The sequence below is a fragment of the Eptesicus fuscus genome, chromosome 12, assembly GCF_027574615.1.
Source record: "Eptesicus fuscus isolate TK198812 chromosome 12, DD_ASM_mEF_20220401, whole genome shotgun sequence".
NCBI lineage: Eukaryota > Metazoa > Chordata > Mammalia > Chiroptera > Vespertilionidae > Eptesicus > Eptesicus fuscus.
The window spans coordinates 44,629,262-44,643,808 of NC_072484.1; the positions used below are offsets into that span (position 1 = coordinate 44,629,262).

General features: G+C 49.1%; 1 protein-coding gene across 3 annotated transcripts in view; it reads left to right on the forward strand.

Moving 5' to 3' along the window:
• Positions 1 to 14,088, forward strand: part of SERPINB12 (serpin family B member 12) — a 29,434-nt gene extending 15,346 nt beyond the window's left edge. For 2 of the 3 annotated variants that reach the window (XM_054724213.1, XM_054724215.1), the window contains 3 exons: positions 8,265 to 8,407; positions 9,544 to 9,711; positions 11,925 to 12,391. In XM_054724213.1, the coding sequence (XP_054580188.1) occupies positions 8,265 to 8,407; positions 9,544 to 9,711; positions 11,925 to 12,329 (716 nt within the window). In that variant the 3' untranslated portion in view covers positions 12,330 to 12,391. Of the gene's footprint in view, positions 1 to 8,264; positions 8,408 to 9,543; positions 9,712 to 11,924 lie in introns of all 3 variants that reach the window. The other variant, XM_054724214.1, reaches the window with a different exon arrangement.
• The last annotated feature ends 459 nt before the right edge of the window (positions 14,089 to 14,547 follow it).

Consider the following 14,547-nt stretch of genomic DNA (forward strand, 5'->3'; position numbering starts at 1 on the left):
ATACTTGGATAGATGATGGATTGTTTAATGAGAGTTAGAGTCATCAGAAATGACCCTTAACACTAACATGAAATCTTAATTTCTCAAAATGAAAAGCAGAGTCTATGAGCCCAAATAAAGAAATCACCTTTCTGACATGCCATTCATGTCAACTTATAACAGAAGTCAAATATTTTAATTTACTTTTTCAAGTAAAGATTTTCCTACCTGGGAATATGCCCTATCCTCTCCATATCTCCAGTCTTCCTCACATTGGCTTAGGGCTGGGGTCCTCCTGCCTGGCCTTTCCTTGAGGGGAATAACCAAACTCCGAAATTATTTGTCTTCACTTATTTCACATGCCATAAAAAATTTCCCATGCCTTTAAGGTTTCATTTAGTTGCCAAGAGGAAAAACTTTAGATTAAGGTATGAATGTCTAGTTTCTCTTTAATTGCTTAACTCTCCCAGAGTATTTTAAATATATATGGTGACGAAATAATGTATTATTATGAGATTTAAGTGGAAATCTTCTTAAGGTGCTCAGGCCTAGGCATGCATTCCTGTAACGGTACTGTTGATTTGCTATTTTGAGGTAGAAAAGGATGTGTACTGAAAGTGAACTATTGCCTGATAGCATGGGCTTTTCCGGTCTGCATTAGGGCTGTGCTATTGTGGAAGGAGGCCCAGCACTGAACCGAGAATGGGAACGTCCCGGGGACTAATCTCAGTCAGCTTCCCTGCTTTTTGGCTGTGTGGCCTCAGTCCTCATGAGCTATGGTTTATTATCCTATAGAGAAAGGATAACAATATCTACTTCTCATGGGTGATGTAGGATGGAATGAGGGAGGGCATGTGAAAGTCTCTAAAAGGTAGGTTTTATATCATTGATGCGTACATTTATGTGCATTTTTGTTTATGCATAAGCATATGTATGCTGCTGTGATGAGTGCTTGAGACAGGAAGTTTATACAAGAGCCCTTTTTCTCAAGGATGTGATAATATAATCAGGCAGCAGGATCTCAACTCTGAAGGATAAATCAGGGTGTAAGATGTCTGATGCCAAGTTCCCACCACAGTGATAGAACCAGAAAACCACCCTCAGTTACAGGGCTCTGAATTAGATGCTCCTCCCACCGCTCCCAACCTTACTTCTACTCCTTCCCCACCCAGGACTCTGAGGTTTAACTTTCTTTTTTTTTTTTTTTTTTTAAATTTCTTTATTGATTAAGGTGTCACATATTTGTCCTCATCCCCCCATTCCCATCCCACCCCTCTCCCCACGCATGCCCCAATCCCCTGTTGAACTTAACCGTTGGATAGGCTTATATGCATGCATACAGGTCCTTTGGTTGAACTCTCCCCCCCCCCCCACCCTCCCCCCCCCCTCCCCTCTCCTCCCTCTGAGGCCCGATAGTCCGATCGCTGCCTCCTTGCTTCTGGTTCTGTTCTTGTTCCTCAGTCTATGTTGTTCATCATTTCCTCTAGATGAACGAGATCAAATGTCACTAGATATATACTAATAAGAACTGAATGTGAGACGAGCAATAATATTTATGCTGACAGGCAAATGAATCAATCTGTAGCGAGCTTCCCCCTGGACCAACAGTTCTTTTGAGACCCAATTTCGATGTCCAGTAGTTCCTTATGTGTACATGTCAGCACTGACCCCTCAGCTCTGGATGGTGGACAAATGGTGGTAATGGAGGTCCGACTCCCTCTGGTTTGGTCTCGGCCGAACCCAGGGGCACGGCGTCACCTGGACTAAGGGGCACGTGGCCTCACCCATACCAAAGGGGCGCGTGGTCTCACCCGGGCCTGGGACCCAGCCTCACCCGGATGGATCCAGGGGCGCACGGCCTCACCCGGACCCAGTATCTGGCTTCACGCGTACCCAGGGACGCTTGGCCTCTCCCAGACCCAGGGGCACGTGGCCTCACCCGGGCTTAGTTGCACAAGGCCTCACCTGGATCCAGGGACACATGGTCTCACCCAGACCCAGGAACGTTTGGCCACTCCCAGACCCAGGGCCACTTGGGCTCACCCGGGCCTAGGTGCACGAGGCCTCATCCGGATCCAGGGACACATGGTCTCACCCGGACCCAGGGACGCTTGGCCTCTCCCAGACCCAGGGCCACTTGGGCTCACCCGGGCCTAGGTGCACGAGGCCTCATCCGGATCCAGGGACGCATGGTCTCACCCAGACCCAGGGACGCTTGACCTCTCCCAGACCCAGGGCCACTTGGGCTCACCCGGGCCTAGGTGCACGAGGCCTCACCCGGATCCTGGGACACATGGTCTCACCCGGACCCAGGGATGCTTGGCCTCTCCCAGACCCAGGGCCACTTGGGCTCACCCGGGCCTAGGTGCACGAGGCCTCACCCGGATCCAGGGACACATGGTCTCACCCGGACCCAGGGACGCTTGGCCTCTCCCAGACCCAGGGCCACTTGGGCTCACCCGGGCCTAGGTGCACGAGGCCTCATCCGGATCCAGGGACGCATGGTCTCACCCGGACCCAGGGACGCTTGGCCTCTCCCAGACCCAGGGCCACTTGGGCTCACCCGGGCCTAGGTGCACGAGGCCTCACCCGGATCCTGGGACACATGGTCTCACCCGGACCCAGGGATGCTTGGCCTCTCCCAGACCCAGGGCCACTTGGGCTCACCCGGGCCTAGGTGCACGAGGCCTCACCCGGATCCAGGGACACATGGTCTCACCTGGACTCAGGGACGCTTGGCCTCTCCCCGACCCAGGGCCACTTGGGCTCACCCGGGCCTAGGTGCACGAGGCCTCACCCGGATCCAGGGACACATGGTCTCACCCGGACCCAGGGATGCTGGGCCTCTCCCAGACCCAGGGCCACTTGGGCTCACCCGGGCCTAGGTGCACGAGGCCTCACCCGGATCCAGGGACACATGGTCTCACCCGGACCCAGGGATGCTTGGCCTCTCCCAGACCCAGGGCCACTTGGGCTCACCCGGGCCTAGGTGCACGAGGCCTCACCCGGATCCTGGGACACATGGTCTCACCCGGACCCAGGGATGCTTGGCCTCTCCCCGACCCAGGGCCACTTGGGCTCACCCGGGCCTAGGTGCACGAGGCCTCACCCGGATCCAGGGACACATGGTCTCATCCGGACCCAGGGACGCTTGGCCTCTCCCAGACCCAGGGCCACTTGGGCTCACCCGGGCCTAGGTGCACGAGGCCTCACCCAGATCCTGGGACACATGGTCTCACCCGGACCCAGGGACGCTTGGCCTCTCCCAGACCCAGGGCCACTTGGGCTCACCCGGGCCTAGGTGCACGAGGCCTCATCCGGATCCAGGGACGCATGGTCTCGCCCGGACCCAGGGACGCTTGGCCTCTCCCAGACCCAGGGGCACGTGGCCTCACCCGGGCCTAGGTGCCCAAGGCCTCACCCGGATCCAGGGACACATGGTCTCACCCGGACCCAGGGACGCTTGGCCTCTCCCAGACCCAGGGCCACTTGGGCTCACCGGGGCCTAGGTGCACGAGGCCTCATCCGGATCCAGGGACGCATGGTCTCGCTCGGACCCAGGGACGCTTGGCCTCTCCCAGACCCAGGGGCACGTGGCCTCACCCGGGCCTAGGTGCCCGAGGCCTCACCCGGATCCAGGGACACATGGTCTCACCCGGACCCAGGGACGCTTGGCCTCTCCCAGACCCAGGGCCACTTGGGCTCACCCGGGCCTAGGTGCACGCGGCCTCACCCGGATCCAGGGACACATGGTCTCGCCTGGACCCAGGGGTGTGTGGGCTCTCCCAGGCCCAGGGGCGCTTGGCCTCGCCCGGGCACGGGATCCAGCGTCATCCGGGTCCAGGGGCACTTGGCCTCACCCGGACCCGGAGTCCGGCCTCACCTGGACCCAGGAGCATGTGGCCTCACCTAGACCCAGGGACGTGAGGCCTCACTTATACCCAGAGGCGTGTGACCACACCCGAGCCCAGAGGCGCGCAACCCCGCCCGCACCCGGGTCTCAGCGGGGCCCCGTCTTCCCGATCCCAATTCCTGCCGGTCAATCCCCCCTCAGCAATTCCCCTGGCCATCCTTCCAGAGCTCCAGTATGGCTGCTGCAGAACTCGTCGGGCGGCGGCTCGGCGAAGCTCCGGTGCACCCGGTGCATGGCGGTGGGCCAGTCTGGCGTCGCTGTGTCGGCCCTTGGGTCTGCATCGGTGGCCGGTCGCCGAGCATGCGCACCTGGCCGCTTCCGGGGCGTTGAGATTCTTGACGGACTCAGAGGTCAGCAAGCGCGGAGTCTCCCACCCCATGTCTCATAGGGGCTCGTCTGTCCGTGCTTGGCTGCCAGTGGAGACCGCCGGGGGAACTGCGCCGAGCACGTTCCAGGCCGCTGTTGTATCGCCTGAGCCATAGTTCTTTTGTGTCGCCTGAGCTGTAGTTCTTAAAGTGTGGTCTTTGGGTCACCGGCATCAGCATCATCCCACATCCCCCTCTTTTATTCTAGTTGTAGAGCATCTACTCAGCCAGCCCTATGGTGGTCTTGGATGGTGTCTGCTCTGCTCTCTTGTCATAGTCTCAAAGTTGTTGTGGTAGGCAACAATCAGGCTTCCGCCCTATGCCTCCATCTTGGTCCTCCTTTGTATAGTTAAGTCTTGATTGTTGTTGGTGTCACTGGGGGGGCTCTCTTTGTCTATAAAGGAAGAGTTGCTGTGCAGGAGACACGTTTATGGGCCGGGTCTTGGTGCAGCAAAGCTTTGGCGCTCACTGAATATTCCCGTTGAATGTGTCCCTTATGCACGTGGTTGAAATCTGGTGTCATCTCCCACAGACCACTAGATGCCCTCGTTTCTGGGTCTCCAAAGGGGTGTAGATCAGCTACTGCCTTAGGCACTCAGCAAGGATTACAGCAAAAACTGTAGTTTCTTCCTCCTGTCTGAGTGGCCCTGGAGCAGTCCGACTAGAACAGCAGATCATCTGGTCCGCTGCCAGAGGGCAGGCCACCCACATGCATAAGCCGTTGCTTGGGGCGCAGGTGTGCCTGCAAGACTTGCGGGGCAGGTCTTCAAAACGTGCGGGGCGGGTCCCAGGGCGGGGCGGGGTCTCAGGGCGCCAACAGGCCATGGTGCGGCGAGCCTCGATGGCTGTGAGTCTGGTCCTTCTGCCTTCCACGTATCTAAGTCCCCTCGTTCCGCACTCCAGCGCAGCAAGCACTGATTGCTGGGCGCACCTCTGCAAGAGTCCCGCCTCTCCCCGCAGGCATCTGGGTCTCCCGGGGTTCGCCAGAAGATGGGTTTCAGGGTGATGGAGAGCTAATCTCCCTTAGGTTTGGAACAAAAGCCCCTTTTCCCCGCCACCAGCCAGACCCACGCACCTCCACACCTCATCCCCTCCGATTTCGCTGGGTGCGAGGCAACAGAACAGCCTTTAACCTCCGCCGCCATCTTTTTCAAACTTCTCAATTTGTACTTCTTAATCCCTTCATTTCAGTCAACTCTACTGAAGTCTAGCGCCGCAGGGAGGTGCACGGAAAGGGCGCCCGGGCCTCCGTCCGGTGCGCGGTGCGCGCGTCTCGCGGAACCAGGCGCGCGAGGGCCGCGCGGCTGGGATGGGCGCTGGGCGGCCGCCGAGCTCCAGGCACCGCCATCGCCGTGTTCCGGACGTCGCCGCCGCGGCGTCCCCCCCAATTTATACTTCTTAATCCCTTGAATTCAGTCAACTCTACTGAAGTCTAGCGCCGCCGGGAGGTGCACGGAGAGGGCGCCCGGGCCTCCGTCCGGTGTGCGGGGCGAGCGGCCCGCGGCACCAGGCGCGCGGGGGCTGCGCGGCGGGGACGGGTGCTGAGAGGCCGCCGGGCTCCGGGCGCCGCCGCTGCGGCGGCGTCCCCAGCTTCCCGGGCCGGGCAGCCTGCGGGGGCGGGGGAGTTGCGAAAGTGAGTGAGTTTCCCAGGGTTTCGCCCGGAATGGGGTTCAGTGCAATCGGAGCCGGTGCTCAGCGTACTCCGGAGCCTTTATCTCCTTCCTGCCAGTGAACTCCGGCCAGGTCATCAGCCGCCCCCTCCTCTCCGGTTCCATCCTCCCTGCAGGCGCGTGTGCTCGTGTCTCCGCCCGTTTCTCCATACCTCAGGCTTTTACGGCTTCCCCGACTGTCCCCGTGGCCTTCTCCTTCCCCCCAGCTGTGGGCATTTCAGTCCGCCAGCTCTCCTGTGGTTCTGGACGATGTCCGTTCTGACCTCTAGTTGTATTTTTGAAATTGTTGTGCCCGGCTGCAGGTTAGGTGTTTAACCTATGCCGCCATCTTGGTTTCTCCAGGTTTAACTTTCTTGGATTAGTTCTTTTTTATTTTTTTTCCCCAATTTATTTATTAAATTAATTAATTAATTAATTAATTTTTTAAATTTCTTTATTGATTAAGGTATCACATATTTGTCCTCATCCCCCCCATTCCCATCCCACACCCCTCCCCACACATGCCCCCACCCCCCTGTTGTCCTTAACCGCTGGTTAGGCTCATATGCTTGCACACAAGTCCTTTGGTTGATCTCTCCCCTTTACCCCCACCCTACCCTACCCTCCCTCTGAGGCCCAACAGTCTGATCCATGCCTCCTTGTTTCTGGGTCTGTTCTTGTTCATCAGTCTATGTTGTTCATTATTTCCCCTAGATGAGTGAGATCATGTGCTATTAGAAATACACTTATAAAAACCGAAAATGAGACAAGCAATAATGGTTATGGTGACAGGCAAATGAATCAGTCTGTAGTGAGTTTCTTTCTGGGCCAACAGTTCTTTTGAGAACCAATTTCAATGTCCAACAGTTCCTTATGTGTACATGTCAGCACTGACATTACAGTTCTGGATGGTGGACAAATGGTGGTAATGCAGGTCCGACTCTCTCTGGTTTGGTCCTGGGCAACCTGCAGTGATGCACAGCTGTTAACTGCTAGTATGGGAAGGCCACATCAGCGTCTTCCATCTTTGGACTGCTTCTCTTCTGTCTTCATGGCTGGAGTAGTCCTGTCGATTCCTCTCTGTTGCCGGAATCCACATGGTCTCAGAGTTGTTTTCTGAAAATATACAAACATATTCTCGACCAAAAGTTAATAAAGTAATATTTTCTATAAATTTGACTTGGGATCCTATTTCATTTTTTGCCCAAATGATTTTCCTCTGGCTTGTTTTGTCACCTTGTGTGTTTTTCATGGGTGTCTTGCTTTTAGCCTTACAATTAATTTTCTAAAGTATTAATTTTCTAGATGTAATTTACTTACAGGATATTTTTCCTTACATGATATTCCTCTACTATCCCCTCCTTTTTTGATTTAAATGTTAGGAGGCTTTTGAAAATTTTATAATGTAGTCTTGATGGCTTTTAAATTTTAATTTTTTGCACTATAATATTACTGTTTTAGGTTCATTACATGGTGCACAATTTTATCATGAGATGAAGTTACAATAAAAATTTTAGTTAACACTTTAGGAACACCTTTTTGTCCAGTACAATTAATTTTTCTAGAATATTCGCTTGTTTCAACTAGCCAATTTAATTTTGCCTGAAAACTTGACTACTATTTTACTGTCAAATTTATTACTCTAACAACAATCTTATTTTACCCTGTAAATATTGGTGGAAGGGATTATTTGCCTTCTTGAGTAGGTCCTGAGCATTCCTGGTGGTAGGCTGGATTTAGATATCGTAAACCCACTTCCCCACACCATGGGTACAAGATAACTCAAACAATTCTTGTTGGAGTGAGATGGCAGCTGCTGTCGGCCAAGTCTCTGTCGGTCACCTGGGTCCTGATCTGAGGTGGGCATGGGAAGCACGAAGCAGCCATGGGGGCAGGAGACCTCCCTCAGAAGGGGCTAGGTTTCAGGCCCCTGCAATGTTGGGGGGGGGGTGAGGTTCTGTGCCCCACCTCTGTTGATCCCCAAATTCTCTCCTGATGGCCCCTCTGCGACTGTGCCTGTCTTAGGTTGTTCCTTCCTTGAGGAATCTTACCCGTCTCTGGCTAACCAGCCATCCTCCGGGGCCAAGCAGGGTGACATGAGGTTCAGTTTTGTCTCCTTGGTAGCCTATGCCCCGTGGCCTCCATGCCCAGCACCTGCCTTGGGATCCCCTCGCCTGCTGGCGGGGCCCTGGCATTGATCACATATCTTGTGGAACCCGGGTTTCTTCTTGGATTAGTTCTTGAATGAGACACTCTCTAGCCCTGGGCATGTTAAGCTGCAGTAAGAAACAAATCTGTCTGCAATTTTGATACAATTCATATTTAAGATATTCTCTGGAATTTTTTTTTTTTTTTTAGGTAAAATTAAGGAACTCTTCAGCAAGAATACCATTAACAATGGGACTGTCCTGGTGCTGGTGAATGCTGTTTACTTCAAAGCCAAATGGGAAAAATACTTTGAAGTTGGAAACACAGTTGATGCACCTTTCTCTTTAAGCGAGGTACTATATTAGAGCATGTGTGTGGTTTCTAATGATTCCACTCACAGTTTCCACTAAGAATGGTTTGATGTATGTATACTCAAATCTAAAGCTTAGACCCCTGGGTTATAGCTTGCATTTATAATAAGAATACATTTGCTGTTAACAAAAATCAGTATCTGGAGTTTATTGAGCTTTTCTTTCTTTCTTTCTTTCTTTCTTTCTTTCTTTCTTTCTTTCTTTCTTTCTTTCTTTCTTTCTCTCTCTCTCTCTCTCTCTCTCTCTCTCTCTCTCTCTCTTTCTTTCTCTCTCTGTCTCTCTCTCTCTCTCTTTTTGGTGTCAGACACTGCACTGAGCATTTTTCATTTGTTATTTCATTTGTTCCCTAAAATCACCTTATGAAAATAGGTGAAATTATTGTTATTCCCACTAAGGAGCTGAGGGGAAAAAACCACAAAGGTTAAGTTACGTAGCCAAATCCATGCGTTAGGATTCACATCTGTGTTTGCCTGAAAAACCCATGTTCTAAACCACTAGGCTGTAGAATTGGAGGAAAGGGAAAAGTCAGACCCAGCCCAACACTTGTTAGCTGGATGACTGTCAAGGGCTTCATGTCCTCATCTGTAGATTGCTAGCCCTCCCACCCCCATACTGTGAGCTTATCTGAAGTTTGAGGTATCTGGGGCTGTGCCCTTGCCTCTGATGGAAGTACATGGAACAGGTATTGTTATTTACTATGTAGGTGACTATCATTTAACCAAGGTTCCCACTGGCCCTGCAGTGGGGTCATTCAGTCCAGCTCAGACAGGGGGTCGAGTGAGGCCATGAGGCTGGGGTAGCTGAGGTATAAAAGATAGAGAGAGCTGCAGGAGTTGTTTCTGCTGGCTAGGCTGTGAGTAGGTGCCTGGATAGACAAGCTACCAATAAATGGTTTTGGGAGTTGAATAATCCATTAAAACCACAGGAGGAAAACGTGTTGGCAAAGTAAGGGCCTGTGGGCAGATGACTCTTAGGTTGGGTCACTGGTGTGGCTCCGAACTTCTGGGGAAGACCCTGCTCAACTTAATGGACCCCTGTTTTCAGAGAAGTTGGGGACCATGTGAGTTTGTAAGCTTATCATGGCAGTCCTGACCTTCTACCTTGTTCATTCGCTGCAGAATGAGAAGAAGACTGTGAAGATGATGAATCAAAAGGGTATGTTTAAAATGGGCTTCATAGAGGAGGTGAATGCACAGATCCTTGAAATGCCGTACACCAAGGGCAAGCTCAGCATGTTCGTCCTCCTGCCGTCTCCCTCTGCAGATAACCTAAAGGGCCTACAGGAGGTAAAGCTTCATTTTCCTGTCTCTCCAAAATGTTTCATTATCGATCTTTGGAGAGCAGCACCATCTACCATTTACCTCCTGAGGCAGGGTGGTATCTGAGCTGTCTGAGATAAGCAAATAATATATAAGAATCTGAATTCGCTGAGCTATTTATTCCTCACTTATTTAGAAAAGAACAAATGCCAAACATGTAGGCTAGGGCTTTCCTCTCTAATCCCATTTTGCTCTCTGGAATCGTATTTTTCCAGATCACCGAATCTGGATGGGGAGTAACTTGAGAATTGCTACAGATAAGACAGCATTTCCTTTTCCCTGAACATCCTGACTGCTGGCCTCTCACTCAGACTATTTTGCTATAGCTCAGTTAAAGACACTTTAGCTGAATCCTGCTTCGGGATGCCTGTGCTTGGACAGCAGTGGAGATGCTGATACTGGAATAGATTGTGTGTGAGGTGGGGATTAATAAAAGCTGGGGAGCTCAACTACACATCCTGTAGGGTAAAGAGATACAGAGGGAGAGAGAAACACTGGATAGTAATTATAATAATGACCATTATTCAAAATGTATTATGTGTCTGCACTATGTTACATATTTTAAATACATTATTTTGTTTAATCCTTGAGGAGCCTGATGGTATTATCTCTGTTTTATAGAAGAGATTGAACTTCCAATGTCAAGGCTTGGTCATGCTCACCCAACTTAATCAACTGAGCTTTGAATACTTGTCTGTCAGACCCCAAAAAACACTGGAACTCAAGTTGTTCTGTAACTTCTTGTCCCAAGTAGATCCAGGGAAAGGATCTGGGGTGTTTATCTAAGGCAGTGGTTCTCAACCTTCCTAATGCCGTGACCCTTTAATACAGTTCCTCATGTTGTGGTGACCCCCCACCATAAAATTATTTTCGTTGCTACTTCATAACTGTAATTTTGCTACTGTTAATGAATCGTAATGTAAATATCTGTGTTTTCCGATGGTCTTAGGTGACCCTGCTAGCCCACAGGTTGAGAACCACTGCTGTAGAGCCTAAGTCCATCGGAAAACACAGATATTTACATTACAATTCATAACAGTAGCAAAATTACAGTTATGAAGTAGCAACAAAAATAATTTTATGGTTGGGGGTCACCACAACATGAGGAACTGTATTAAAGGGTTACGGCATTAGGAAGGTTGAGAACCACTGATCTAAGGCATCCCTTGAGATAAACTTTAACCTTGCAGGTATGGGACATTCAAGTAGTTGCTAGCAAAGAGGCTTCTCTATGCAAGCAGGACCAAGGGGCAGGTGTAGGACCAAAAAAGACCAGAAGCTCTAATTTAAATTCTAAGCATATGCAAAATAATTCAATTAATTGCCGGAGGAATTACACCACATGAAATATATTAAGTTGCAAATCACACAGCACTTTATCACTCACACAATTCCTGGTGCTATGGGTACAGCCTTAAATGGGATCCCAGTGGTGCTGTCTCCTCTGGGGTACGGCAGCTAGACTGGTCTTGTGTGGATGCAGGGAGTCGGTGTTCCTCACCCGAGAGCTTGGTCACATCTCAATAGGGAGTTACTAGCCGTTCTTCTGTCAGCTGGCAGGAAGAGGAGCGTGGAGCGGCGTCACTTGCCGGACTGACTAAAGGACGTGCCTTTGTGGCTGTCTTGACAGGCGATCACTGGGCTGGTCAGGATCCCCATTTTTAAAGCCCACACCCCATTTGCAGCAGTCCAGGTGGCTATCAATGAACTACGTCAATGCACACATGTTTATCTCAAACAGGGCGAGGGGCTACATGTGGTTATCTAGGGAGAGTACATCACTCACTCAAGAGGTTATCTTGACAAGTCACTCTGAGTTATTTACTGAAGTTCAAATCCTTATCTATGAGGTACACATGCTTCAGGGCAGTGGGGAATGTGTTCTTAATATCACACTTTAAGTTTCAAGGAAAGTTAATTTAAACATTTTAAAACCTTCTTAATATTTTTTAGGCATTTTAAAAGCATCTTAAAACATTTCTATATATTACTACGACACTTCTAAAGAGAAAAGAGATTTGCTTGGAGGAGTTTTAAATGAAATCAGAGTAGTTTGAGGTGTAGGAAAAGAACTTGAAGATTGTTACTATCGTTGAGTAGACTCAGGCCCTGAGAAGTAATTGGGGTATTCTTTGCAGGCTCATAATCTGACCCTTACTATTGTTTTCTTCATCTTGTAGCTTGAAAGAAACATCACTTATGAAAAAATAGTGGCCTGGAGCAGTCCAGAATATATGTCAGAAAAAAGAGTAGCTGTCTCCTTTCCCCAATTCACCCTGGAAGACAGCTATGATCTCAACTCTATTCTCCAAGACATGGGCATCACGGATGTCTTCGATGGAAAGAAGGCTGATCTTACTGGAATCTCTCCAAATCCCAGTTTGTACTTGTCAAAAGTTGTCCATAAAACCTTTGTGGAGGTGGATGAAAATGGCACCCAGGCAGTTGGAGCCAGTGGGGCTGTGGGCAATGTAATGTCTGCACCATCCTGGGAGACCTTTAATGCTGATCACCCTTTTCTCTTTTTCATCAGACACAACAAAAACCAAACCATTTTCTTCTATGGCAGGGTCTGCTCTCCTTGAAAAGGGCACAGTGTCTAGTACCTGGGAGCTGGAAGAAAACAGCAATGTAATCTTCCCATAGCATAACGTGGGCATTTTTTGCTAATATCTAAAGCCGATGGAATTTCATCACAGTGTCATGTCCCCTTCTTCCAGCTTTTGGTCTGGGCTTGTCATGCTCTTTCTCTCAACCTGTAGTTGATTTTGTCTAAGTCCCTTAGTATTGAAGGACCCTTGCTCCCTCTCTCACCTCTCACCACCCTGAGTTTTCAAGCATATAAAAAATTCAACATCTGGACCTGAAGGTCAACATCATTGAGAATGAAATTGACTTTAAGTTACTTACTTCATTTTGAGGGAATCATGAAAGTTCAAATCACTAGACCACTTCTAGGAAATGACAAACTCAGAAACCACTTTAATATGGGTGACAAGAGAAAATGTTTATATGGAATGTATTTTGGAAACTCAGCTCTGTTTCTATGGCAGTTAAAATTTTGGTGCAGTGGGCAAGATGCATCTTCCTCTTCCATCTTCTATTGTCCAAAGATGTCCTGTAAGGGGCTTCTCACTTAGGAGGAAACAGGGCTTGGGGGTGGATTTCAGCGAGAGCTCAAAGTTGTAAAAGTATTTCAACCAGCATTCATTTTGCACAGAGAATTTGTCTTGTGAACTTGACATTGACCCAGGAGAGTGGCAAGTGAATTTAAAAGAGATTAGTCTCAGTTTTCCTCATTGAGTCTCTGAGGCCATCATCATGAAGCACTGCCCTCTGTCTCTTCTGTACCCTCTTCCCTTCCTCAGAGAGCATTCTCCTAAATAGCCATCATGAGGTGGGGGAGGGGAGCGCTTTTCACTGTGGAAAGCTGGGCTCCTCATCCCCCTCTCCATACTCTGTTCACATGAACTTATTTGTCCTCTCAAAGGTCTCAGGCCTGGGCCTGGGCACGATGCATGTGGAATCTCTTGTCAGGAAGGCCACTGGCTCCATATCCAGCTCCAATCTACTGAAAGCCCAATGCCTGTTTGACTACAGGACCCGGGACCTTTGTTCTCTGATGTGTCAGTTTGAGTTATTGATCTCTGCCTTAGCTGAATGCATGTCAGAGTGCCTCAGTCTTTTTTCTGTGAGGTGAACTTCTGGTCTTGGTGTGGCCCCACTTCCCTGCCTTGCCTTATATCCATCTTCTTCCCAGTTGCCACCATGTTGGTTACGTGTGGTGGTAGCAGCTTTTGCAGGTGAAGGTAGGTTAACTGCACATGCTTTCATGCTGCCCCACCCACCCAAATTTTCTTCCACACTGGCAATTTCTTTGTGCTGTGAGAGTCAAGTTCCATGTTTTTCATGCAGGCTGCAGAGCTCTTGCAAGTTCTTTACCCATAATTCATATCCCATGGATCAAATTTACCTCAGATAATCAAATACTTAGTGTCTCCTGTGGTTCCTTTTGGGGCTGATGATCTTGAGGGCTGATTCCACACTGACCTGCATCACCATTGGACACTGAGCTGGATAATCATAACCTATACATAGGGTTGGAATTATCTGGCATTGTTTACATGCTTATCTTCTTTGGTGAAAAAATCTTCCTATTTGTATTGTGATTTCTCAAAATTTTAATCCCAAGGGAAAAATATATCTGTTTACAAAAATGAGAAAGAGTGAGACTCTTAAATCTTTCTGTAAATCAGTAAAAGCATTCTTTATGCAACTTTGATTAAAATGTTTCTTCTGAATGAATAAAAGCCCTTTTGTCATTAAAATATGTACAGTGTATTACCAACTGGCTTTTTAGTGATATAAATCGAACTTAAATTTTTTTCATTAGAAATATAGAAATACATAATCTTTAAAACTAACAATTCATCTATTACATAGGAAAGATATATCTTGTTCCATACAAATTCTTACAACTTTACACCATAATTACACATGGAAGCATATAAAAACAGATGAAAACTCATAATTCTGAAACCTAAGAGATAGCCCTAGCCAGTATGGCTCAGTTGGTTGAGTGTTGTCCCATGCACTAAGAGGTCAATAGTTGATTCCCAATCAGGGCACATGCCCAGGTTATGGGCTAGATCCCCAGTGGGGGTGCACAAGATGCACGCCTTTCACCAATGTATTCTCTATACTTAACATTTAATTTAAATATCCTCATACTTTCTCTCTCCCTCCCACTTTCTCTCCCTCTCAAATCAATAAAAATATATTTAAAAATAAAAATAAAACCCA